This window comes from Pectinophora gossypiella, chromosome 15 (assembly GCF_024362695.1).
Source record: "Pectinophora gossypiella chromosome 15, ilPecGoss1.1, whole genome shotgun sequence".
NCBI lineage: Eukaryota > Metazoa > Arthropoda > Insecta > Lepidoptera > Gelechiidae > Pectinophora > Pectinophora gossypiella.
In genome coordinates this window covers 2,082,749-2,110,674 of record NC_065418.1, presented here as the reverse complement: position 1 = coordinate 2,110,674, position 27,926 = coordinate 2,082,749, and the positions used below count along the sequence as shown (strand labels likewise).

The 27,926-nt window shown below is 38.2% G+C and overlaps 1 protein-coding gene across 1 annotated transcript; it reads left to right on the top strand.

Moving 5' to 3' along the window:
* Nucleotides 1–253: 253 nt before the first annotated feature.
* LOC126373121 (uncharacterized) lies at nt 254–25,965 on the top strand. The gene is made up of 4 exons (XM_050019130.1): nt 254–502; nt 20,997–21,128; nt 22,452–22,533; nt 23,241–25,965. The coding sequence occupies exons 2-4, from the start codon at nt 21,004–21,006 to the stop codon at nt 24,642–24,644; spliced, it is 1,611 nt and encodes a 536-aa protein (XP_049875087.1). The 5' UTR covers nt 254–502; nt 20,997–21,003; the 3' UTR covers nt 24,645–25,965.
* The last annotated feature ends 1,961 nt before the right edge of the window (nt 25,966–27,926 follow it).

Below are 27,926 nucleotides of genomic sequence, written 5' to 3'. Positions count from 1 at the left end.
CTTTCCTGATTTATAGCTATCATTTCCGATTCATCTAATAAGGAAAATATCGTTGTAATGGCCGATTTTCCTTGCAAAATAATATTGCAACAAGAAAATGACATTTGTCGTATTTCAAGTTTCTTTTATGTTCAGCAATACTATACCGATCTCTTTCGCACAGTCGTACTAATGATATCCATTAGAGCGAGATAGATGATGGTTTACTTCGTCTTGAAGTACAACAGGCTTTCGTATCAGCTGACAACCAAAGCAAAACAGTCGGTGCGCGACCATCTTGTCAAAACTGGAGTCTGTGACAACAAAATAAAATATTGTAAAATGTCGTAAATCGCTCGTAATGACATAACTATAGCTTTGTATTTATTAAAGTATTGCGTATAGTTCATGTCGGTGTTGTTTTCGACGCGGTTACTATACATTTTTGCTCAATAATTCGGGTTTTTGTTGCGCCAAATGACGTCATGTATGTGATTATACACGTATCGTTGCTGACAAGTTTGTAAGTATTTTCTTTTATTTCTTTGCTAATTGTATTATAAGTGGTCGTTGTGTAGTTTTCCTTTATGTGTCGGCAGTGTTTTCATTCATGATTCCATGTTAAACTAGTGGCGAAGAGGCCCCTGTTTTTGCGACGCGTTGTCAAGAAGTTTTGCGATATGCCCTTGAAAATTATGCAGCAAAAATTACGTTCTCATCGAGTTGTTGGGCAGTAGATGCCTGTTCACACACCGCTGATGAAGCCCAGATTCGTGTTCGATTCATAATGCGGTGTAAAGGTCACGAATGCCTTGTAAATTTTCGCTTAGCAACAATCGCGCACTTGACTAAAAATGGAACTCTCGAATAGAAAGTGTTTTATGTATGAAACATTGAATATAGTGTCCGTATGGACTTGTTAATACCTAATAGGTATGTCGCTGAAAATGGCCGTCAATATAATCGTGTTCTCGACATTGATATCTTCCTATTGTGCTAAATAGACGCGTATTTTTAAGTGAAACCGCCTACCATCTGTACGGAAACTTTCAATTTTAGCCATCATCCGTGTTTGTTACATTAGTAGGTAGGTACCCATATCAGTGCAGTCGTTCGATTGCACTCCGTTATTGATTTTGAAAGCATGTCTATGTAATGATCTTGCTAATTATTGTTTCTACGCCCATCATAGTCTTACTTACCGAAGTAAAACGTTGGCGTAGGTAGATCCACATATACCTAGGTAGGTACCTACCTACCGACTTATTCATTATGTTTGTTCCTCTCCACTATTAAGTAGATCTATTTACTACGTAGTTTGCATTATAAATTACCCAGAAAAGGGGAAAATGTAACTTAACCTTATTGACCTACGGTTCTTCTAAACTCCAGTAAGGTAGATAGCTGCCTATTATGAGGTGATCTACCTACCTTCCACAACGTAATAGAATAATAAGTTTGATCAACTTCTGACACACCCCGCACACTTCATTTTACACAGACACAACACATTGACGTTATCGTACACGCGCATCTGTATCTGTGACGTCGTACGCCATACGATTGAAGACTAAAATATGTTCGAGGGGGGGTGAGGTAAACCTAGCTCAGGCGCTAGTGGGGAGCGGAGGGTTGCCGTTCTATACGTAGTTCTACTTATTCCTTATTCTACTACTGATAGGTATCTATTATTAATAGGTACCTATCATATCACTACCTAATAGGTACCTACCTACGTACACATTTGTTTTGTCACTGATAATACGACTAAACTTCTCAGTTACTTACCCACCTGTTTTCACAAATGAATATGAAAAAGATTATTAAAAAAAACAGTCCCTATCCTTGTCATTAGCTTAATCTGACTGCATTCACACCTCCATACCAATCAGTCTGCATCATCCCACTATTGTGGCAGGTTACTTGCTCTGAAGCCTCCTCCATTATCCACCATCCTTTCTGATCCTGCGCTAACCTCATCCACAAAATACCTAGCTACAACCCACCAGGTGTTCTATTACAAGTGACATCTCATTATTCCGCATCAAATCCGTTGTAATGGCGTTAATATCAAGAAGCGATATCAGCTCCGTAATCTCGATAAAATATGCATTTGCCCTGCTACCAACTTGCGTTACTTGCATCGATTTTCAATTTCATCTGCACATTATAAAACACCTTATTTTTCCTCAAACTTTATCGTTCTGGTAATCAAACAAACCTAACATAAGTAATGTTCAAAAACAGATTCTATTTTGTTTCTGGCTAGGTATCATTTTCATAGTAGCGATAATTAAAAGTTTATTTACTAAGAACATTAGTTAAGCAGGGCGTTTGTGGCGTTTACCAACTAATGATGTAATATGAACTTTACGTCATTACATTACGGAGACTCACATCATCTAAATTAAGATGAAACTGCTTAAGTATTTATAGTAATACCTACGTTCCTACCTACGTATTTAGCTGTGATAGGTACCTGTTAAAGAGCTCGCTATATTTACTTCTCATAAACAAACAGTGAATTCAGAACACGTTTGATTAGAGCATACTTTCGCAACATTTTGTGTATCAACAACCAAGTCAACCAAGCTGGTTGCTTTGACATTGACAACAAAATTAAAATGTTGATTGATTATTTGTTTCGACCAATCACATGCGACGATTATGATATCATCAGAGCGTGTGATTGGTTGAAATGAAACGCGATAACATCCAGCTAAAATTCCGTTTCAATACAAGGGTCTTAAAATCAGTTACTTTTTACTAAACGTCAAAACACGAAATTACTATGGAATTTGTATGAAAAGCACACTGTGACGTCAAACGAAAAACGTGATAAAATATCGGATATTATTACATTTATTATATTATTATATTATATTATATATTATTTACATTAATTCATAAATAAATTAAATAGAAAAAAGAAAACGTTTTTGGTTTTTTTAGATTTGTCTTTATTTAGTTATCAGAATTTCATAATGTATCTTGAACCTAATACACGACACAATTGGGTATTTGACTGGGTTTAAAGATAAATTATAAAATGCTAAACTAGAAATTCAAATTCAAATCATTATTTCAGAAAATATAAATTCCATAGTTGTTAGTAATAAGAGTTATTCTATGTTAGTATCATTAAATTATGCATCATTAAATAGCAGCCTGTCTGAGATGACCAAAAGTCAATCTTATTTTACTTTTCTACTTATTTTCGAATTTTATTTATGAATTAAGTAACAATGAGTACGACGTTTGACCGCTTTTATTGATGACGGCACAGGACAGTTTTTCCATATAAACTCCGTATAAAACTATCGTTTTGACGTTTCGTAAAAAGTATCTCATTTGACTAGGTTGTCAAGTAGCCTATTAGCCGCAGCAGCAATACGGATGTATTTTAATAAAAGTTCCTTAAAGAATTTCTAGTTAAAAGGGGACGGTGTTGTATTCAATTGAGTGTCATTCCGTTCTGTCTATCCAGTAGTCAATAAAGTCGTAATGCGTGCTAAAGGTCTCAGTAGAATGAATCAGACGGGAGAAAATACAATACAGCCCACACTAGTCCGATATTGAGTGAAGAATAACATCCAAGGTGAAGAGCTTTGAGATTTGCACACGAAAATTCCCGTACGGTCAGCTCATAAGACTTGTGCTGAGTGAGGCCCTTTTATCTCAGGACGTCCACCCCTTTGTGATCATTTCGACGAACATCCGTTTTGCTTTTTTTTTGTATTACTTCACCCAGGAGAAAAAATAGAAAACAATGTACACCTTGCGAAGCCTTCCCAAAGAAGCCACGAAAACTGTAAAAATCTAAACTTTTAATTTCGGTTTCGCAACTTCGCAACTCGTTCGTCATAACTGACGCGCTTTGTTATGGATTCCTCGGTCGATTGTTAATCATCACAATAAGGCAAAGGTTTATCGCTCCATTCTTCCTAGTTGAAGCATCTTCGGCCATTTTTGTTTATTTTACAATATGGCGAATGGGAAGATAAGATAAGAATTCTTGATGAACCCACATTCTTAAAGTTGCCTGGAAGAGAATGCTACTTAGCAATAAGGCCGTCTATTGTACTGTTCTATTTCTTTTTTGTTTGTAATTTTGTATTACCTGTGTGCGCAGTAATGTATTTGTTATGTTACTCCCGAGAAATGCGTTTCGGAGGTAGGTAGGTTGGTATGTGACCTAACTTGTATTGGGCTGGTTTTCTCTCTTGGTTATCTCTCTTCCTGTGCAACAACATTATAGTGTGCATCGTTTTATAACTGCCCCGGCGTTTTATTACCAAAAAACCCTAGCAAGTGCCTCCCTCAAGACCTTACACTATTAGGACTCGCTCACTTCACACAAATTTTTCGTAAAAAAAATATATAATTCCTTCGTTTTTGTGCAGAAATGACTCGGGTGTCATTTTTGTGTATAGTAATAGTCAATAGAAGCAATATCCGGCAAAAGTACCTACAGTCATGAGCAAAATCATGTACTCTAGAACCCTGTCGCACTATCATATTTGGGTCGTTCTTCTTTTTTATCGACAATGATCTGTCCTTCGTTCTGCTTCTGATAAGTTATGTTTTAGAATTTTGTTTCATGTTTCCATTGTCCAAAAATATAGTTATCTTATTATACTCAAAATACAAGCAAAATACTAATCGGTTCCTCAATTAGTCCTTAAAGAAGCTTGATTGTTTTTCACAAAATTCTGTGACAGAGTGGTAAATTAAAATGCTGTCTCCGATGAAAAGGACCACTCTGTCACAATATTTTTTGGAATGTGTCTACAAAGAAAACTATGTTACCAAGATAAAGAGAACCTCTAAATGGTCCTCTACAGACACATCTTTATATGATGTTTTAAAATATTTAATGCCGTTATAATTTTAAAGATGTTAAATCCGATAAATTGAGAAAATGTCTTTTTATTGTCGATAAAAAAGAAGAACGACCCACTTGACATTTAATGAGACGGTGTAATTTGTTAAAAAAGTTAATGTGACATGGTTTCAAAGTGTATACATATTAGTACTCGTGACCGTACACTTAAAAATTGAAATCCCTAAGTCTATGAAAGCCGATTTTCATTCAGGCCACCGTCTGTCACGAGTAATTGCGACCACAGTTTGGGAAATACTGACTTGTGACTAATATAGAGAGAATATTTCACGTCGCCTCTGCCACAAATTGTTTTGTTTCAATTGACCTATCCAATATTTGTTTTTCCTTATGGAATTATTTACATACCAAAACGGGCGCCGTCCATTAGTAAGCATTAATTTGTAGTAATGTAATCAAAATTATTATATTCCCTTATTTTATCAATTGACTTCGGGCGTACCGTGGCATTGGGTGTTGTAGCATGCTCTGTTTACTAGCCCAATAATGATGTTCGGACATGCAACCAATATTGTGCATTATCTAAAATGGCAGCCGTAACATAATAAACATTAAAAATACCAGTTTTATTACAAGTGAACAACTTTTTTTTGATTTAGTTAGATATGCCAACAGTACACATAATGTCACATCACTAATTTAAGAGCCACGCTCTTGTCGGTGTAGCATTCTCCATGCTACTTTTTGGGGATAAATAGAGCAGTAGGTACCGCCTCGCAGTACTGTGTCTGACACGAGTGGTATGGCTCCCAGAGTAGTCTATTTCAAAGCCGTACTCCTGTCCTCCGCCTCTGAATAGTACTGACAGTAAAGCACACACATAATGTAAAGTTATAAAATTCAAGTACATACCTAGGTGTTATATAAGTATAAATATGTATAAAACTTAAACAGAAATTATCTTCTAAATGAAAACAGTCATACAATACAATACAAATACACTTTATTGCACCAAAATAAAAAGAAATAATTACAAAAAGTATCTTAACTAAGTACATGGCAAATGGCGGCCTTATCGTTTAAAGCGATTTCTTCCAGACAAACATAAGGTGAGGAAAAATGACATAATTGTTCTTAACATACATATTATTTTAATTGTAATTAAAGGTTTCTGGCCTTATTTATTAGGTTAAGTTAGGTATTTTTCTAAATATTTTTATCTTGTTTTTATTAATAAGAATAATTGGTTTTCGAAAAAAAAAATTTCTTAAACATTCACATTCTACTTATCTGCCTAATTATAATTAATTGAGCGCGCTTGCCTTAAAAAAGACCTAAAACTTGTTTCTTTTTTCCTTCGTTCATTTAGTTTCAGGCTAAGATCATGAGGCCATGCTGCCTAGTTAGCTTAAAACATATCAAAGTCAAAGCCTGGGACGAGGTAAAAAAAAAATAAAAAGAAAATATAAATAGCTATCTATCTCCTTGAAGAGGCCATTGTTTATGTTCTGAGGTATCGGCCACGGGCACAATGAGGCCTTGTATTTATTTCGATTTGACAAAAATAAACGTTTTCGCCATATGCGAGCCAAGAGTTTGTAAATAAACGAACGACTCGAGATAATCGACAATATTTCTCGTAAATAGTGTGAAGTGAGCCGTATTACCTGACTAGATGCAGATGTTCAGAGCGGTGTTCAATACAATCGATATCTGTATGACTTACTTAAAGTGTTCGCGTTATTTCTACGATGGGTGATATCTTACCTACTTTACTTGCTATTGTAGCAAAGCGCGAACAAAACGTAGGCAATGCGATAGTGTATTTAATAATAATGCAAACTAATTTTATAGGTCTTGTAATAGAACAAAGTTTAGCGGTTCAGCGCCGTGAATGAATGATGTAAATGTCGTCTGTGGTAAATAATCAAAACAGATCATCGAGTGGATCTAGTGTAAACAGTGTAACAGCATTAACACCCTTATGGGGATTAGCAAATCCAAATGCCAAAGAGTAATATCATGAACCAAACCTGAGACATTCCATACAAAAATTATTCTTACCCAGTGCCGTCTAACGCGTAAGTGCGAGCGAGACAAATAGTATGCGCTCTCTCCTTTATTCCTTAGCTTACGGAATAGGCTAGTTCCAACTAGTCAAATCAGCGAAATCAATATACAATTTGTATGAAAAAACCTGTGACGTCATAGAAAGACATGACAAAATGTCGGAATTATTATTACATTTTTCTTTATTAAAATTCAAAAATAAGTTGAATAGAAAATTGAAAACGGTTTTTTTGCGCATTTAGATCTGTCTTTATTTAGTTATCAGAATTTCATGATTTATTTTTGACCTACGAAACTACGAGGGTCAGATCGGCCCTGAGAGGAGCGACGTTGAGCGACCCGGAGCGACCCTGAGAGGGTCAGATCGGCGCCCGATACGAATTGTGCGGGGTGGAAAGTAATCGTCTATTCTAAGTCCTAAACACATACGTATAGTTTTACTTCCTGTCACCTCACTAGCATTATCATTTATCCCGCTTTGACGGGGTCCGCTTACCTTTTTTTTTTGACATGACTTATTGTAGATTTGCCGCAGATGGCATTAACTACTTGGTCGGACAAATGGGGAGCGCTGAAGGCTCTCGCCCGGTACAACGTTTAAGACAACAGGCCTGAGGGTGGCCCTGTTGGGCGCGAATCTCGGCTCAAGGCGTCGTCTAAGAGGAATAAATATATGAAATAATTAATCGACCCTAGTGGGTCGGTCTTACCGAACCTGAACAAATGACAGGTCTGTCAACTTTTTTACAGAAGCGACTGCCAGTCTGATCTTCCAATTAGACGTGAAAACCATCCACCGAAAACCCATTTGATTATTTTCCTTCCTGTCGATTTATATAAATGTAATGGAAATACCTTATGGTACCTAAGAGTTCCTTACTCAAGGTAGCCAAATTTGCAAACAATGGCATTGGGATTTTTGAAGACAGGCAAATTTTTTTTTTTTTTAATTCTATTCGTGAAATAGGTACTTAGGTGGCGAGAAGAGAACTTCATAAAAGTCCGTTAAGGACCTTCACGGACTTCTTTAGTGTTCTTTGCTCTCGAATTGCGTCACTTTGGGTCCGGCTCAGTGGTAGTAAGAATAAGATTATGTTACAATCCTTCGATCCTGATGCTTCAGTGCAATTTAAAACATGTCATGATTTCATATCAAAAGCAGCTGCCAGTTGGCTTCTGATTACCTACATACTTGTGTCTCTGCTTACCCCATTACTGATCATGGGTTTGAGTTTATATTTATACAATACAATACAATACAATACAAATACACTTTATTGCACCAAACTAAAAATAAATAATTACAAAAAGTCTCTTAATTAAGTACATGGCAAATGGCGGCCTTATCGCTTAAAGCGATTTCTTCCAGGCAACCATAAGGTGAGGTAAAATGTAAAAAAATAATAATTGAAAGATTGCGGGTACAAACTATAAGTACAACTTATTACCAATAAAGTACAATTTCACCAACAAAATACATGCAAATAAATATATATAACATACTTACAAATATAATATATACCTAACCTATATACATAACCTAACATATATACCTACTTATATAAATAGTACACACAAAATAATAATTTATGAGTAACCACACTGACGTTCATAATAATAACGAAGAAGATTCTGAAAAATATGCAAGGATACTTAATACTATACTATACTAAACTGATATAAAACAATACTGGGAATATACAATTTAATTTGCCATTTATATTATTATTTTAAGTAAGTATTTGTGTTTAATTTTTTTAAAGTAGGTTTTCAACTTGATTGTGTCGCTAATTCGCTATTCGTGATTTTGACTTTATTTTTCCTTATGGCAAACTTTAGCCTTGTCAGACATTTTGATATTGTGCTGTGATTGTGCTACGTACAAACTAAAACAATTTAAAAGACATGAAACGAAGACGGCCCAAAGGACTTGACCACAATTTTTAGGTTCAAAGATTCTTTATTCTCATTAAGACATAAAATAAGTCACTTACACGAGAACAGATTTCAATAAAATAAATAGTTATGTTCGCTCGTACAGAAAATACATAGTTCATTGCAGGTAATTCGTTTTCGATTGCATTACTTAACATTCACAATTCACCACACTTAATTTTTTTTTTTCACATTAAGTTACATTTCCATCACGATCCCTCCAAAACAAGTTTACTTTTTTTTTCTTAGGTTTTGGCTGCGCGGCTTGCGCATTTGCCACAAACAAAGTTAGGGAAACGGATTAGTAGGAAAAGCAAGGAACGGAATTTGGAAAAAGATCAGAAAGGTGACGGATAAAATAAATATGCCGGGAATTCTATATAAATAATTAGAATAAAATAATTGACATATTTACAGTTTAAGGTCATTATTACAAGTTTAGTTATTTTTACTGAAACAAGCTTATCTATTGCGAGGTTTTGTTAACAAAAATCATATTCGAAATTCGAATGTGATTCGAAAGTAAGCGACTTTTTGAATTCGGAATCCGAATGTGATTCTTCAAAACGGCGATTATGTGGTTTTTGCTTTAAGACGACAATAAATCCATGCTAAGTAATATTATAAATATGGAAAGTGTGTGTATGTGCCTGTCTATTTGTTTGTCGGTCTTTCACGTCAAAACGAATTGACGTGATCTTTTTAACATAGGCTATATTTTGACCATTTCAAACCCCCCACTTCCCTAAAATGGGGGTGGAATATTGTATGATGTCATCTTTTTGTAGAAATCTGGCTTCAACCACTTCAAAGAGGGGGTGAAATTTTGTATAGTACTTTTCGCAGTTTTCAAGGCAGGAAGCAGAATTTTGGTACATTAGGAAAGGGCCGTGTTACCCTGAATTTAACGCGAGCGTAACCGCGAGCAAAACCTAGTTTATTATATAGATGTACAGTAGGCATATTGTTTGTATGGCCTGCTATAAACCTGGCTGGTCCTAGGTCATACGTCAATTTCGCAACATTGTTCAAGGTTGAGGTTTTAACTCGTCTCACGTTCGACCAGCCTTCGATGCATCGCTCTCAAGGTCGACCTAAGTAACAATATAATGTATTACGTTAATATTAGTAGTATTAACTGATACTTGATTGTTGTTAACAATCTCCTGTGAGTGCTTAGAAGGTCCGAGTTCGATTCCCGACGGGGACATTGTCGAAATCACTCTGTTTTTTTTTGACGTGATTTATTATAGATTTGCCGCAGATGGCATTAACTACTTGGCCGGACAAATGGGGAGCGCTGAAGGCTCTCACCCAGTACAACCTCTAAGACAACAGCCTGAGGGTGCCCAGTTGAGCGCGAACCTCGGCTCAGGGCGTCGTCTGAGAGGAAAAATATTTGAAAGAATTAATCGATGAAGTGTTTGGTGTCGCGAGCTGATTGGGAGATCACTTCGTGAGTCTGTCCTATTTTTAGTAAGGACATCGCGGGCTATTACCCATGAAATTAGCAGGTTAAACGAAGGAAAATCTTTACAGCGCCATCTATATTGTTTTTGAGGAATGTAGCCTGGAAAATTCTTCATTAAATGTGTAACAGCCGCGAGTTGAGATCGAGACAGACCATAAACAATTAATTACAAGGAAAAAATAACATTATTTAGTTGTTTATGTCATCTTTTAGGCGTTATTCATTCATTTATTAAATGAATAAATATTTATTATATTATAAATGAAAAATATAACAAATAAATAAATTTATTCACTCATTTATTGCCCTTATATAATACATACGGTCACGAGTATTAATATGTATACAGTTTGATACCATGTCACATTAACTTTTTTGACAAAAAGTGCGACAGGGTTCTAAAGTGGGCACAGAATTTTGCTCATGACTGTACCTATTGCTGGACATAGAAAACGTAAAACGGACGGGTAATTGACAACTGTTAATTTTAAAATGAACGAATAACCCGGGCGAATAAAACAGGCATCTCGCTCATATAAGCAACCCGTTTGACTTGTGCTGTCTTAACTTAATCCAGTCGGGTTATTTTCCAATATAAGACTGAAAGGGTTTTCTAAATATCTGCCTAAAATAGACGTGTATTCCATAAGTTTTATGCCTGTCGTTTACCCGTCCCTTTCTTTTTCGGCGGATAAGAAAATGACAGGTATAACTTGAAATAAAATTACGTGTGTACAGGAATCAAAAACATCATAGAAGGAAAGCTAGAAGGAAAGAGGAAGGGGAAGACCAAGAAGCGCTTACATGGAACAGATTAAAGAAAAGGTTAACGTCGTATCTTATAGGAAAGTCAAGGGATTGGCCTTTGATAGACTGGAATGGAAAATGCTACACCGACAAGAGCGTGGCTCTTAAATTGATGATGATGATGTAAAGGAATCAGCACTTAGAACATTTTTGACATATTGAACTGCCTAGCCTCTATAGTAACGAGCATATTTTAATCTAAAACTCGTTTATTTTTATAAAACAAGTCCCACACAGTAACCACCCATCGTCAATTATAGTGTTGTGTGCGATAACTAACTAGTTTCCTGTGTGATAAGGACAACGCAACGCGCGTGCGGAAAGAAAGTACGAACAGAGCTCAATACTACAAAACAAACTTTATTTACACCATAAACAAAACATTTACAGAACAAAAATATCAAACAAAACAAAAATAAAACTAATACAAATGAACAAAACTCAAAATAAAATAAATTATGTACAATTAACACTTAAACTAAACCTTAAAAAGTCCGCCTCCAATCGTACCTGGTGCAAATGCACCCATAATGCTGGCTGCGTTTTCGCGTTGAATAGCCACCGATATGCGTTGAACCAGGTACGATTCTGAGCGAGGATCCGCAGCACTATACTAAAAACTACTTACTGATGTACGTAAGTAATCGTTACGTGAATCATGTCAGGGGCCTTTGGCGGCTCAATAGTAACCCTGACACCAGGGTTAATGAGATTGGTCATCCACCTCTCAACCCACAACAGAGAAAAAGAATTTGTAGCTCAACCATCATGATGAAGACAAGAGATTCCCTTTGACTACTAACGACAAGCTTAGGTGCGCTCTGTTATTGGATTGGTAACCGTTTGGTTTAGCAAGAGAAGTGACCCGTGGAAGTGACAATTAAATAAAACAGTTCACAATACGCCATTTTGTTCGCACACGCGCACAATGACCTAACCTGCTCCTTGGTGCGAACCAAATCCCATCACATTCCGGGGCAAACCTTGACCACCTGACCGACTGTAGAAGTGGGCCGTCAGGGCAACGGCCCGTGAAAGTGAAACTGCGCTCGCGCCTCGACTCGACGTGCGCCGGGGCACCTCGAATAATAAACAAAATGGCGCGCAGCCTTCAAGGAATAACGGAAGGAAAAACGATAACTTTACTATTTGTGTTAATAGCATGGTTATAAAAGACTCAAACACAAAAATATCTTTACTACAGCTTCTCAAAACCTGTATAGCCGAGGAAAAGTAGCTGCAAGAAAAACTTCGGCACAAGGCCCTGGACGTTCGTAAAAAAATGGATAAAATTTCACTAATTTGGCTGCCTAATTGGTTCCCAGGCGGTTATTCTCATGCATTCCAATCTTTTAAATAGTCATTAACCTTGAAATAACATTTTAATCACTGTCTTTATAGCTGTTGAAAGAAAATTTTTAAGTCAATAGAAATCTAATGTTGCTAACGCAGTTTGACCATGGCTCACCACCGCGTTGGTATAACAGAAAGCTCGGGTAAAGTGGTACTCAATTCTTCTTGCGATTCATAGGTGGATCCAGGTGGGGGGAGGGGGTTCATAGCCGGCATTAAGTATAGCATGGAGTCGTGGTAGCCCAGTTGGTAGCACAAAAAAACGGGATAAACGAGAGATGGTTTAGTTTAAGTATGGCAATACTTTTCCGTCCTTCTTCAGCAAGACTATTCGGCATGGCGGCATAACGTGTATCGTGCGTTAAATCACCATTAAGAGCCACGCTCTTTTCGGTGTAGCATTCTCCATTCTTGTCTATCAAAGGCAAATTCTTTCACTTCCTTATAAAACACGACGTTCGCTTTCTCTTTAATCTGTTTAAGCTCTTCTTGGTCTTCCCCTTCCTCTCTTTCCTTGTGGCTTCCCTTCTATGATGTTTTGCCTCTTCTGTCCTCAATAACTCTATTGTGCCTCTATTCTCTTACTCTTACTAGCACTTCGTCATTAGCAACAACAACATTGTCCAGTTGTATTATTCTTAACCAACAGAACATGAGGAGCATGGCAACACGTAGATGCCCACAATCGTTGCCTCACACAATATGCTGCATATTTAGGTCCTACCGGCTATGCTCTCTTACCCCGATACCGACCCCGCCGGCGTGGTCGACGATTACCCTCAATCAGCGCTTATCGCTATCGACCCACTAGGCTCGATTAATTTTTTCAAATATTTTTCTTCTCAGACGACGCCCAGGGCCGAGGTTCGCGCCTAACTGGGCACCCTCAGGCCTGTTGTCTTAAACATTGTATCTACCGGGTGAGAGCCTTCAGCGCTCCCCGTTTGTCCGGCCAAGTAGTTAATGCCATCTGCGGCAAATACCTATACAATAAGTCACGTAAAAAAAAATTATGCTCCCGCGGCATCTCTCTATGGTTCCATACAAGGTCAAACATGAAATACTCCCCGCGTCGAAACGCTCCCTGCACTCTATGTGTGTTGGGCTTAACCGTTACGTAACCGTAATGTCGAACGGTAGTAAACCATCGGTTAGTATACCGTTTATGTTAGAATGACAGTTACTACTCGTACCAGCCAAAGTTTACCAAACTGTGACGAAGAGGAAAGCCGGTTGTCACCATTGTTTATTATTGTAACTCAACTATTGCATAACCTCGACTTAGTGGAAATAAGCGAAAACCCAGTTTCGGAAGGCACGTTAAGCCGTTGGTGCTGCCCGGTCTGCATGACAACCGCGCCGCGCGCGGGGCGAATTATATCAAGCGCTTGGACTAACAAACAATACGAATGCTATACGTAGATTGACGTCAAACGGCTATTGGTCGAAGCGCTCAATATAATTAGCGCCGCGCGCGGCGCGGTTGTCATGCAGACCCGGCTGGTTACTACTGCAGCACGATGGGTGGTGATACGAGTCCCGACGTGTCGGCAGAGTAGTAGTTGGAGAGTAGGATGAGTAGTAATAGCGAAGGAAACAGTAAACACCAACAGGGGGGTTAAAATGGCCACATCGAAGCAATTCATCTAAGAAAGCAATATTACAATTTGACATTTGCGCATATAAAAGTAAGTGCGCAATCCAAACAAATTTAATGTCAAATAGCAATATTGCTTTCTTAGATGAATTGCTTCGATGTGGCCATTTTAACCCCCCAGGAATACGCAGTTTGTTAATTAGCACTTCACAAACAAGTACTGAGAATTTATGATCACAATTAAAGTTAGTGGGCACGGCCAGAGCTAAGCAGTATAGATGTTACTCTTGTCAAAGTCGGGGATCGGGGAAGTAGAATAAAATGAATTGTGGAATGGAATGAGAATTTAAAATGATTGACGGTAAGAAGGAAAGGCCAGTGCAGAGTTTGTACTCTGCTACACTACTTACTAATATGAGTAAGTAGTCCTTACATGAGCCATGTCAGGGGTTTTGGCGTTTATAATAATCCTGACTCCCAGGTTGACGAGGTTGGTAATCCACCTCACAACCTACACGATAGAAGAAGCGTAACCGCCTTTTTGAAAAACCACATTCTGATATTTGTGATGTGATTTTCATCAACAAGATCTCAAATACAAATACAAAACTATTTATTCGTGAATGTTGCGTGTTACAAGATATTACAGGGTTACAGTGTTGTCATCGGTCTCAACACATTCAGCCAAGAATTGGCATACGAATTTAAAATTGTCATGCATAAAACAAACTAATTCAACCTGAGAAATCAACGTAATAATATGAACTTGACAATAATTCAATAACATAATTCAAATTTAAACTCAATAATAATAATTCTTCTATTCAATTGAATTAATTTTATTGCTAGTAAAAATGAAATTATATTTTTTCCCCGATAGAAACTAGCGTGTCTATTGCGAGGTTTCGTTAACAAAACTAACTTTCGAGTGCATTTTTTTAAGGTGCTTTCAAGGTTGTCACTATAACATAGAATAAGGAATAATACTATGTATAGAACGGCAACTCTCCGCTCCCTAACAGCGGCTGAGATAGATTTACCTCACCCCCTCGGACAATGTTTAGTCTTTGATCGTATGACGTCAGAAACGCGTCGCACACGCGCGTGCATGATAACGTCAATGTGTAGAGTTTATGTAAAGTCGAGGTATTTTGTATGAAGTGTCCGGTGTGTGACTATAAAGTAACGAAGGGAAAATAATGTTAACATCCTGTCTAGTCTATCTTGTTGTTCTACTGGAGTGGAATTAATTAAAAACGACACATGCGTTCGATCATTATGCCACATAAACTCAAACTGAAAAGTACCTCTATATTTATTCAGTGGGTAACACCACATAGTCACACTTTGCATCGTCAATTTTTACAAACATAACATATGCGCATGACTATATCCCGAGGGGTAGTCAAAGGTATATCCATCGCAAGATGAACGACATAGAATCACGCCTGTGCCTCATTGGAGTAGGCATATTATAACGTAAGCTTACAACAATCCAAAAGGGGTATCCATTTCAAGATGAACTAAGTACCCACGCTTAACCGAGCGACCAACATGATAGGTGGCGAGCCGTATCGCCGTTTATACTGGTCGAACCAACTGTGTTAGTGAAAGGAGAAAACTCAAAAATGCTGGCCAAAAATATTTTGCTAGAGAGAGAAGATAAATTAAAAATTCATTGATGCAACTCCGGTACCAGTTCGTCAATTTCTTCATTTAAATATTATGTATTTTGTCGAACGTCTCATCTGCCTAAAACTACAACAGCTCACAATCTGTATAGCCGGGGAAAAGTATATTTGTTGCATATTTTCAGCACAGGGCTCTAGGCGATCTTCAAAACGCACTCGTATGACCTGTACCTGTACCTACTTGTACGGGGTGTAAATGACATCGTAACGTATACTGGAACGGATTATTCGGCTCATTAGTCTGAGTTATTCATCATTTCCCTAACTTTATCCCGTTTTTCACAGGGTACGCTTACCTAACCTGAAGATTTGGCAGGTCCGGTTTTTTACAGAAGCGACAGACAGTGTCTGACCTTCCAAGCCGCGAAGGGAAAACCAGCCCAAAACCAGCCCAATAAAGGTTAGGTTACATACCTCCGAAAATGCATTTCTCGAGCATGTGGGTTTCCTCACAATGTTTTCTTTAACCGCTGCGCACGTGATAATCATGTTTGATCCAAACATGAATTCGAGAACATTGTTTTAGACCTGTCTTAGGTCAGATCATGAGTACTCTAAGGCGAGCATGCATGAAATCTTTGATAAGAGTGGAAGACGCGGAAGTGGTGTGTCAGGCTCGTAGTAAGTGGAATTACGTGGTATCTGCCTACCCTAATGGAAAATAGGCGTGATCTTATGTACACGGCTCACCACCTATTTCGTTGGTGCAATAGATGCGGGTACTTGGTTCATCTTGAGAAGGATGCACCTCTGACGCCCCTTTTGGATTGTCGTAAGCTTATGTAAGTGTATTTATATCAGCCATACGAATTTTAAATCACTTACCCACCGAAATAAAATTGTTAGAGGGTAAGACATTTAAAAAACGTCTAAAAAATTGGCTAGTTGATAAGGATTTTTTTCACTTGAATATTTTGAACAACAATGATATTTGAAATTGACAAATGTTTATAATGTGACTAATTATTAGGTACTTACTTATTTCCTTGATGCTTAAAAATGACATTATTTGTAATATTGTACGTCTGACATGGACATGCTCTTGAGACAATTTTATAATTTTTGACACCTGCATGTATGAACCTACACAGCTTCTCAATAAATGTTTCTTGTTGTTTGTTTCTATGTTATAATGGCCGCGATTCCTGCAGACACCTCCTAATTTTACTTTAAGTTATAAGTACCTGTCATTTTCTTATCCACTGAAAAGGAAAGGGACGGATGATTTGACCGCTCATAATTTTAGGAAGAATGAGTATATGAATGGATAACCCGGGCGAGTCAAAAAGGTATCTCGCTGGTATGAAAACCGTTTGACGTGTGCTGTCAACATAATTCTGTCGGGGCCAGTGTAAGATTTTTAGGCGGTTGTTTTAGATTTGTGCTTAAAATTGACGTGTGTTCCATAAATTGTATGCTTGTCGATTACCCGTCCCTTTCCTTTTCGGCGGATAAGAAAGTGACAGATATAACTTAAAATAAAATTAGATTGTTTTTACAGGAATTAGCACCAATATATACCTCTGCCTACACCTTTAAAGACGCAGTGATTCTATGTGTGTTACGCTAATGTTGGCTAAATGTCCCACTTCGTTATTGATTGTCAGAACCGGGTTATGCTGTGCAGTCCAAATAATTCAATGAGGACATCGACGTCATTTGATAATAATTTAAGACCTCACAACGCACTGGCCGATCTCCCTTCCCGTTAAAAATTTGTAGACTCCGGCCCTCACTCTACGTCCGTTAGAATATACAATAAATTACCTAAATTCATAACTGAAATAGACAAAATACATCTTCAAAATGTCGTTAAAAAATATTTAATTGAAAAATAATTCTATACGCTGCTTTTTTTTAACTTAATACATACATACATACCATAATCCCTAATGGGGTGGGCAGAGCCACAAGTAATCACAGACAACTTGCAGCCACTGTTGATACGAGGTCGTAAGCTGGATATGATGAACCTTATGATGATAAGGGATAAGCTCATAACATTAGTCCATCATGTTAGAGGATACAATCCCTCTGTCGGTTTTTACGACATGCCCGGGAAGACAAGCAGCTGAACGTTTTCTATGTTTTTTATTTGCTCCCAGAACAGCATAGAAGCAATTAATCTTAATCTTTATTTTTATTCTTGGTTTTCTATTTTCATTATGTATAATTTTAAGTTCTTGTTGTAGTGCCCTTACAGGGTTTCTGTTTGTACTTTCCTCTTCTTTAAGACCTCTGTAAAAAACATCAGAGGGGTTAAAAACGCGATATCGAAACAATTCATCTAAAAAAGCAATATTGCTATTGGACATTTACGCATATAAAAGTAAGTGCGCAATGCAAACAAATGTCAAATAGCAATATTGCTTTCTTGGATGAATTGCGTCGATGTGGCCATTTTAACCCCCCAGGAATGCAATAAATATCTTATAGTCTTGGAATGATGTTTCAATTATCTAAATCTTCGCGGGTTGGAAGTTCAAACAGGCAGTCTCTTCTGTAAAAAACCGGACCTGTCAAATCTTCAGGTTAGGTGAGTGAACCCTGTGAGAAACGGGATAATGCTAGGAGAATAATGATCTGACCTTTAAAACTTCCTGGTTCTGATCGCGTATCCCGCCGAGCCGTATGTTATATTTTAATCTTCTTCTATCGTGTGGGTTGTGAGGTGGATTACCAACCCCATCAACCCTGGTGTCAGGGTTACTATTGAACCCACAAAGACCCCTGGTTACATGGCTCATGTAACGACTACTAACTTGCATCAGTAAGTAGTAACCGGGACCAACGGCTTAACGTGCCTTCCGAAGCACGGATCATCTTACTTTCGGACAATCAGGTGATCAGCCTGTAATGTCCTAACCGAACTAGGGACCGCAAAGTGATTTTCGTGATAAGTCACCACCGGGATTTGAACCCGGGACCTCCGGATCGTGAGCCGAACGCTCAAACCACTGGACCACGGAGGTTTTGTTTTAATAATAAAATGCGAAGTCATCGACCTCCTCTTATCACCCTCGCATCGTTATCACTCGACAAAAGATTTGCACTTGGCATAGGAGTTGCAGCATATCAAAGATTTCGCTGTATCTTGTCCTTTGATACTTTTTATATCGTTATTTATACAGATAAAAGGGGCCATTGTTATTATTTACTTATAAATTATGTCCTGCTCAGGGACACGGTGCCCAAATACCTATAACTGGGCTATAGCGGTTATTACTTTACCCTGTCCTGTCGTCAAGGTCACAAATACACAAATACAAAATATACTTTATTGCACACAACATACAAAACAAGTTTTACACACAAGGCCGGCCTTATTGCTAAGCAGCAATTTCTTCCAGGCAACCAGTGGCAAGAAAACATTTATCACTATTTCGTGCGGGACGGTGCAACATAATGTATTTATTTATTTAGGTACACATACAGCAATACATATGGAACTTTTTAATGTATAGAATAAATAATTACAAAAAGCAAACGACTACCTACTAATAAAAATAAAAAAGATATACATAAATGTATTCATACATACATAAATATATGGGTCACGGGTGGTTACCGTGGTTACACCCCACCAATTCCCGTGTCCCGATCAGATCGTGTAGTCTAATAGCAAATCGGCATGGCGTAACCATGGTAACCACAATCACGAGCGAGTTGGTGGTTGCTCGCACTTGCTAGCAAGACAAAATCCGCGCGCGCGCGCCCCAAAAGAAAAATACTATCAATCAGGGGCTCTCAAACTTTTTTGTTCCATAGACCACCAGCCGAAATATTTTCTGTACCATATCAAAATAGGAGCTGACACATAAATAAACTCACGCCTATTTCCCACCGGGGTAAGCATTGAGACACAAGGCTGGGGGGGGGGAAGTTGGTGGGGAAACAGGAGGCTGACCAGTCAGCATAAGTCATCTAAAACCGCTATAGTTAATAAGTACTTGGTTGGAATAATTGGCCCCGATTCTTGCAGATACCTCCTAATTTTACTTTAAGTTATACCTGTCATTTTCTTATCCGCCGAAATGGAAAGGGACGGATGATCGACAGCTCTTAATTTTAGGAAGAATGAGTAAATGAATGAATAACCCGGGCGAATCAAAAGGTATCTTGCTGGTATGCAAACCGTTTGACGTGTGCTGTCAACATAATTCTGTTGGGTTATTGGCCAATGCAAAATTTTTATACGGTTGTTTTAGATTTGTGCTTAAAATTGACGTGTATTCCATAAATTTTATGCTTGTTGATTAGCCGTCCCTTTCCTTTTATACAGATAAGAAAATGACAGATATAACTTAAAATAAAATTAGATGGTGTTTACAGGAATTAGCACCATTGTTATTATTACTCAATTTTTATGGTATACTTTATCCAAATACGAAAACATCAGTGAAAAGAGAACTAACTCGTAGTTCAAATATGCTAACCTCAATCACTCATAGATAAGCCGAATGTAATTATTGCAACCATTAGTATTTCCGAAGGGGAAGCCGTCAGCCGTCGTAACAAGTTCGAACATGTCACTTATATTGTTTTGTTAATAATGCTATATTAATCTATTTTACTTAAATGTTTTGTTTCCATTTGCCAAGATACGTTTACTAGATAGTCAATGGAATCGCGTCTTAAAAATACATACAGTGAACGGAACATAGCTCTTTCTCCTTTTTTGAATTTTAAAGTCGGTTAAATATTAAATGTTTATAACAGTAGTTAGGATATGACAACACATTTCTGTTAGGAATATTAACGGGTTTTCTTTTTGAAGTTGTTAATATTCATTATTAACTAAAGTATTTATCACAGAAACTCGTTAACTTGACACGGTCGGGCGACAAACATATTTCCTGTTTTAACTAAATTACCACTGTCTTAATTACATGTATATTTCCCACAGGGTTACCCCTGTAGACTTTCTTAATGGATACGTTGAGGAGCTTTATTTAAAAAAAACAGAGTCAATATCTTCTGTGAGACCTGTAGCTAAGCCACCCACACTAGAATGAATAAATACTTAGATAATATGATCATCATCATCATCACTAATTTAAGAGCCACGCTCTTGTCGGTGTAGCATCCTCCATGCTACTTTTTAGGGAAAAATAGAGCAGTTTCAAGGCAAGCAAGGGGGCAAGGGGCCTTCTGTTATGTTCATAATATGATAACATATGTAAATCAAATATGTTCAGCAGCTAAAAGAATCAACTTGTTATTGAACAGCGCTATGTCCATCTCTTTCAGATAGAAGATGCTGGAGCAAGACGGAGATACGGAGCCGGCGCACCACGCGCGGCGGCCCATGAACGCCTTCCTCATCTTCTGCAAGCGACACCGCAGCGTTGTACGCGACAAGTATCCCAACCTCGAGAACAGGTACGAGATTTATTTATTTAACACTTTCAAGGACAGAACGTCTAATGACGTTCCGATCCCAAGGTGTCATATTACCTATTATTATGAACCATCCATGACCCATGATCTTTGTCCGTGAAAGGGTTAAAAGGTACGCACAACAGGTAACAATCATGGCATGCGAAAATAAAAGGTTACAGATGAGGGTAATAAATAACTAGATTGAAACCCCAAAACGTGTATACACGGCATGGTTAAGAAATTTTGTAACGTGAATACCGACCCCGCCGGCGTGGTCGACGATTTCCCTCATTCAGCGCTTATCGCTATCGACCCACTAGGGTCGATTAATTCTTTCAAATATTCTTCCTCTCAGACGACGCCCTGAGCCGAGGTTCGCGCCCAACTGGGCACCCTCAGGCCTGTTGTCTTAAACGTTGTACCGGGTGAGAGCCTTCAGCGCTCCCCATTTGTCCGGCCAAGTAGTTAATGCCATCTGCGGCAAATCTACAATAAGTCACGTCAAAAAAAAAATAAAAAAATTGTAACGTGAGGTTAGTTGCAGTTAAATGCTAAAAAGTGGTTGATTACTACATAACAACAAAATAAGATAAGAAAAAATAGTGAAACTATTACCATAGAAAAAGATACCAAGAGATTATCGTTAAAGCTAGGTTAGATTCGTGGTAACAGTGCCGATTCTAGCGTACAGACAGAATTCATTTTTTTTTAAGTATTATTTATGACTTTTGTAATCTGCGACAATTCTTCCATTACAGATCTAGAACTAACATTTACTATGAGTGGACAGAAAACTTGTCACTACACAGTTAATTATAGTTATATTTGCACAGCCAGGAATCCAGGAATCCAGACCAGTTTATATCACGTCAGAGCAGACTTTGACCAGACCGAACTACCTCTTACGTGCCAAATCAATGCTGCATAATATTTATGCAAATTGTCTTTCTTTTACAAAATGTATTATTTCTTGAGGAGCTCGGTCTGCGATTGTTGAAGTTAAGCAACTTTCGCAAAGGTCGGTCATAGGATGGGTGACTACAAAAAAAAAGTTTTCATCTCGAGCTCCTCCGTGCTTCGGAAGGCACGTTAAGCCGTTGGTCCCGGCTGCATTAGCAGTCGTTAATAACCATCAATCCGCACTGGGCCCGCGTGATGGTTTAAGGCCCGATCTCTCTATCCATCCATAGGGAAGGCCCGTGCCCCAGCAGTGGGGACGTTAATGGGCTGATGATGATGATTATTTCTTCACCAGCTTACTACACAATGGTTTACCGTGTAATTTATTTGATATGCTCATGTTTTCAATATTAACTCCGGCAGATCTATAACCAAGATACTTGGTGAGTGGTGGGCCAACTTGGACAAAGAGGAGAAAGCTTGCTACACGGGTCTTGCTAAACAGGTGCGTGACGGACGACATTTTTATATCTAGCTGTCACAGCCTCCGTGGTCTAGTGGTTAGAGCGTTAGGCTCACGATCTGGAGGTCAGCGTTCGATTCCCGATGGGGACATTGTCGTAATTACTTTGTGAGACTGTTCTTTGTTTGGTAAGGACTTTTCAGTCTTGAATCACCTGATTGTCCGAAAAAGATGATTCCGTGCTTCGGAGGGCACGTTAAGCCTGGCTATTAGCCGTAAAAACACCTCCACCAACCTGCAGTGGAGCAGCGTGGTGGAGTATGCTCCATACCCCCTCCGGCTGATTGAGGGGAGGCCTGTGCCCAGCAGTGGGACGTATATAGGCTGTTTATGTTATGTATGTATGTATATCTAGCAGAATTGGCGCACAAACTTGGCAGGATTTGAGTTTCCAGTCGATTATCAGAAATCTGAGTTAATGATTGGGCGTTGTTGTCAACGATATACTTATCAAAGGTATAATGTGTTTGTTTTTGATATTGTTATGGCTGGAGAGAAATGATAATAAAGACAAACAGTTTTTGTTTAAGTATCCTATAGGAATAGGAGATAATACAGAGAACACGAGGAACATTAATACTTTTTCTTTTTTTATAAAATAGCTATTGCTATTTATTTACTTAAAAGACGTGTCTTTGGCAATTGAACTCAGGAAGTGTTATAATTTTAGAAACTTATTTCATTTCCAGTATAAAGACGCCTTCTTCAGTGCTAATCCAGACTTCAAATGGTACAAGTTGCCCGCCCCGCCACTACGCACGCTGACTTCTCGGCCGCGCGAGCCCTGCGACAAGACAGTGTCGCCCACCTGCGAGTTGTACCACGAGCCTGACCTCGAGAAGACCAACAACAACTCCACCAAGGTGGATTTCAACAAAAAACCTCGCGAACATGTCTTCGAAGACTCTAAACCTCTGTCCATGTTCACCCCCGGCAAACTCGCCGACGAAGCCCAAATGGGCGGCCTCAGCCGACTTCTGGACACCAAGACTGAAACCTCCACCCCCAACCCGTACTACTCTCCCCCGCCTGTCAAATTCAGCGCGATCTCAAACGAATATAGATCTCATATTTTAGAAAGGAAGTCCCTCAACTGCTCACGCGAAGACAACATACGCGAACTACAGAACGCCCTCTCTGAAACCACCCGGGTGTTCGAGGAGGAGTTTGACGAGAACAAGGCTCGGATATACCATCACGGAGTGCCAAGTGATATGTTCACTCACCAACATGTGATAGACCAAGTAGTTGATAAGCAATATTCTAAGGATGACGAGTATGGATATCCGAGGAACTGGTCGGACGATGAGAAGAACATGAGATCTGGCAGGTCGTGCAAGGGGAAAAGGTACCAGGAGTTCATGGCTGTCGGGGGCCTGATGGCGAGCAAGCGGCAGAGGAGAGAGTACCAAGACAAGACGCCCGAGGAGGGCTACAGCGCGTCCTGCAGTTGGGAGGCCGCCACGCGCAGCGAGGACTCCGCGCTCGCCGACGACAAAAAGCAGAGCACCTCCGACAACGCGGCCGACGCCGAATCCAAACCCGATCCGACCGAAGCGTCCGAACAAGACAATAACGCAAACAAAACATTTAAGGCCGCCGACTTTGACCTAGATGCTAAGATTGCCGCCCTGCCGTCGCTCAGCCTGGAGAAGTTCCAGCAGAAGAAACGAGAGAACAAACGCCGCAAAAAGACCATCAATCTCAAGCCGAAAGTGCTCGGGTCATCGCACATAGTCAACTCAGTTCCTAATTTTGAAGCGAGGCGGGAGATGGCGGAGAGCTGGCGGGAGACGGTGGTGGGCAGCCAGAAAAGGAAGCCGCGGAAGATAAGTATCACCAGGTTCGAGATAAACAGCCTGGTGTCGAGCGTGGAACTGAGCGAGAGCAGGAAGGTGAGTCCGGAGATGAAGGTGGCGACGGAAGCGCCGTGCACGGTGGTCCACAGCACAGATCTGTGCGTGGAGCCGGCGCACGCGGCGCACAGTGACTTGATGGCACTGGCCACACTCGCGGAGGTGGCCGCTAATACCTCCAAGATGGACGAGCTGGCCGCCGCTGCCGCCGCCGCCGCACACGCTTCCACGGTATAACCAACACGACTAGCCTTAAAGATATTCCAAAAATTATTTACCTTAGAATCAGATAATATTTATTTAGATTAACTTTATATTGTACGCATAAAGATAAAATATGATTGTACATTCAAAAAATAGTTTTTATATAGTAGATTATAGATTTATTTATACTTGAAATAGAGAAACCTATATAATATTATATTATACTTATAATAATGTTTTAATTCGTAATGTAGGCGGCTACATTCTGCTTGTTAGTTTTATAAAAAAATAAGGGTGTTAGATGTTAGATTTATAATAATTAACATCACATAAATAAACGAGGCATAATGTATTTAAGAACTATGCAATACCTTCGCGAATCGCAACCACATCAGATAAAGGTATCATGTAGCTTAGCTATATATGAATTATGTCGTGGGTATATCGACCATCACCATCACACATTATACTAGGTATGCCAAACATACATAAGTCAGATTATAAACCTCATTTTGTATAAAGAATTAGGTTATTTGAATCGCCTTAATATTTTAGAATAAAAATCAAAACTAAGACACCAACATGCACAGACTGCTTTGCATTTTGATGGTGATTATTTTGTATTCATAATAAAAAAAAATAACGATTGCATATTTATTGTGCAATTAATTATTTACGTAGGCGTATATATATATATACATTATATAATATATATATATACAATTTTATACTCGGGTGACAAAAGTCACTTGTTTTATAAAATTATGAATTTATCACTTGATTCGGATATCTATGAAACGTGTAGTTTTATCGTTCATTTATTATTGTTATTTTAGTCATTATGTTAGCTTGTAGGCCTAGATACGGGCTGGTGTGCTAATATATTGCGAGTGAAACTCGCTTTTTGTGATATATCTAAAGTAATAGTTGAAACCTTCACGAGTCATTTTGTTTTAAACTTTCGAAAAAAGAAAAAGTAAGACTCATTTTAAATCACTGTAGATGTACAAATATACCTGTCCCTCTTATTAGGTACCTGAAGTTTATCAGAGAATTTCATGCATTATACGAAATCATTGCAATCATTAACTTAAGTTCGTTATCGATTTTTTTTAACTCATACTAACCTATTGTCAGGAACAGTGTTTCTCAAATATTTGTTTTGTTCAAGTTTGTTAAATGATTTCTGTGATTTTACTAAAGTATATTTTGGGTTCGCTGACAGTTTGAGAATTACAGCCGGTCTAGTCTAGAGTAAACCATTTTATATGTTCCAGTAATGATTAACAAAATTTTATAAAGTGCACTTATATTTTATTAAAATATCATATAATGATGATGACACAAGCCATAACTTGACATGCTCATCCAAAGACCAAATATTATGTATTTAGATGGATAGAAAAGCTAGGGTCTAGTAGTTTACGTATATATACATTTACAATGTATTTAAGTGATATATATATATATATATATATATATATATATATATATATATATATATATATAATAATAATGTATACATAGATTACATGTAAAGCACAATATTGTCAGTTTGTGTATTGATAGCATTCCAAAACATCAAAATTTCTAAGTCTTTCACTTGTTGGGTTTTATAGTTTGTAACATCACGTTGTCTATCGTTAATGGTTTAATGTTTTGTTAAAATTTAAGATTTGTTAACTTGTCTTTAAAGCAGGTAAGCTATCAGTGGTTCCTAATTTTGTAGATTGGTCGTTGGCGTTGTCTTATCAAAATATGACGTTTTGCCTTAGCTATAACGTCGCCTTATTTTGCATTGGAGTAGATGGGTATAGAAGGTAACTAGAACTCTCATAGGGGCCGTCCATTAATCATGCGAGGCTCGTGAGGGGGGGAGGGGTCCATGAAAAAATCACGAAATATCATAAGGGGGGACGGGGGGGTGTAGTAATATATCACGACTATTTATTTTTTCGGCAAACGTGCGATACTGAACCGAAAAGCGGCGTTTCGTGTAATTATTTTGGTAGGTACAAAAAAATACACGTATATAGGATAAGGGGGGGGGGGTAGTGAACCTCACCGTGTATCACCAGGGGGGGGCTAAAAATGCCAAAAAAACATCACATGATTAATGGACGGCCCCATAGCATATGTGAGTAGCATGAAACCGCCCATCGATATAAACAATGTTTTAGCTTTAAAGAGGGGCCAGTACGATGAGATGAGAGAAAATCATGTCATATATATTGAGGCTTTGGTCTTTAGGTAGGTTCTGGAGTAACTAGAACAAGTTAGGAAAATAACAGAGCTTATTTGATTTCGAAGTGTTTACCCCTTGTACTCAATCGTAGATAAGTGTTTTGTTTAAATTATTCAAGCAAAGCGTGCAACATCGCAAGAAAAATGGGAAATTTCAGGTATTTGGAGGCTTGAATCTTATATTTAATGGTGCTGAGTGTAGTACTGATTGAAACACGATATCACCTAACAGAGTTGCGGGTAACTTATAGCGTCCATAGAATTTGTCATATTTTGCATATTTTGTACCAAGAATCTAACTGCTTGGTTGATCACAGTGCATTTTGATTAAAATAGCTATTTGTCGCATTAAATATTTGTAGGACACAATCCCACATATACCACACTTCTGATTGGTATATAAAAATAATAGTTTAATCTAATCACTAGAATTGAAATATGAAATATCAAACAGGGAGACCAAAAAGGGCCAAATTTACAAAAAGATATACAAAATCCATTAAAAGCGTTCAAAACATTATATTATTTGATCAATGAGTAAATAATAGTAACATGTCTATTTTTACACCGCGCCACTATAATATATTCGGCGAGGAAGAATCGAATCGATTCTAGTTTTTATAAAAATAGTTAGAAAAATAGGTGTATCAGCGCCATTTTACATTTTAAATCAAATATGTGGCAAAACGAAGAATTTAACTAAAATTTGTTTGTTCGCGAATCGCTGTATAAAGAAGATATTATATTGTGAAATGGGCGCCATTTTGTCGCGGGGCAAAGGAGGGTACAGTTTGAGAAACACTGGCCTGGGTTCATTATTACCATTAGTTAAGGCATAATAAGTCGGCACCCAAAGTGTTTTGGTTCCAAAGTATATTGTTGAATGTTTTGTTACGTACGAGCGGTTATCTCTATTATATTTTATTGTAAAAATAAAGTCTATTCATATTAACAAGTTGTATGTTTTATTTTAACACCTCATTTCTTGTAAATAATGATTTAGCTAAATGATTACACCCAGTAACTTCTCAAACAGGCATGCAATGGAAATAGTCCGCTCAACTGAAGACA

Bases quoted from the DNA above. Each gene is read 5' to 3' on its own strand.
- LOC126373121 (XM_050019130.1), top strand. From the start codon at position 21,004: ATGCTGGAGCAAGACGGAGATACGGAGCCGGCGCACCACGCGCGGCGG. The intron at 21,129-22,451 runs GTACGAGATTTA...TAACTCCGGCAG, and splicing joins TATCCCAACCTCGAGAACAG to ATCTATAACCAAGATACTTG. The intron at 22,534-23,240 runs GTGCGTGACGGA...TTTCATTTCCAG, and splicing joins ACACGGGTCTTGCTAAACAG to TATAAAGACGCCTTCTTCAG.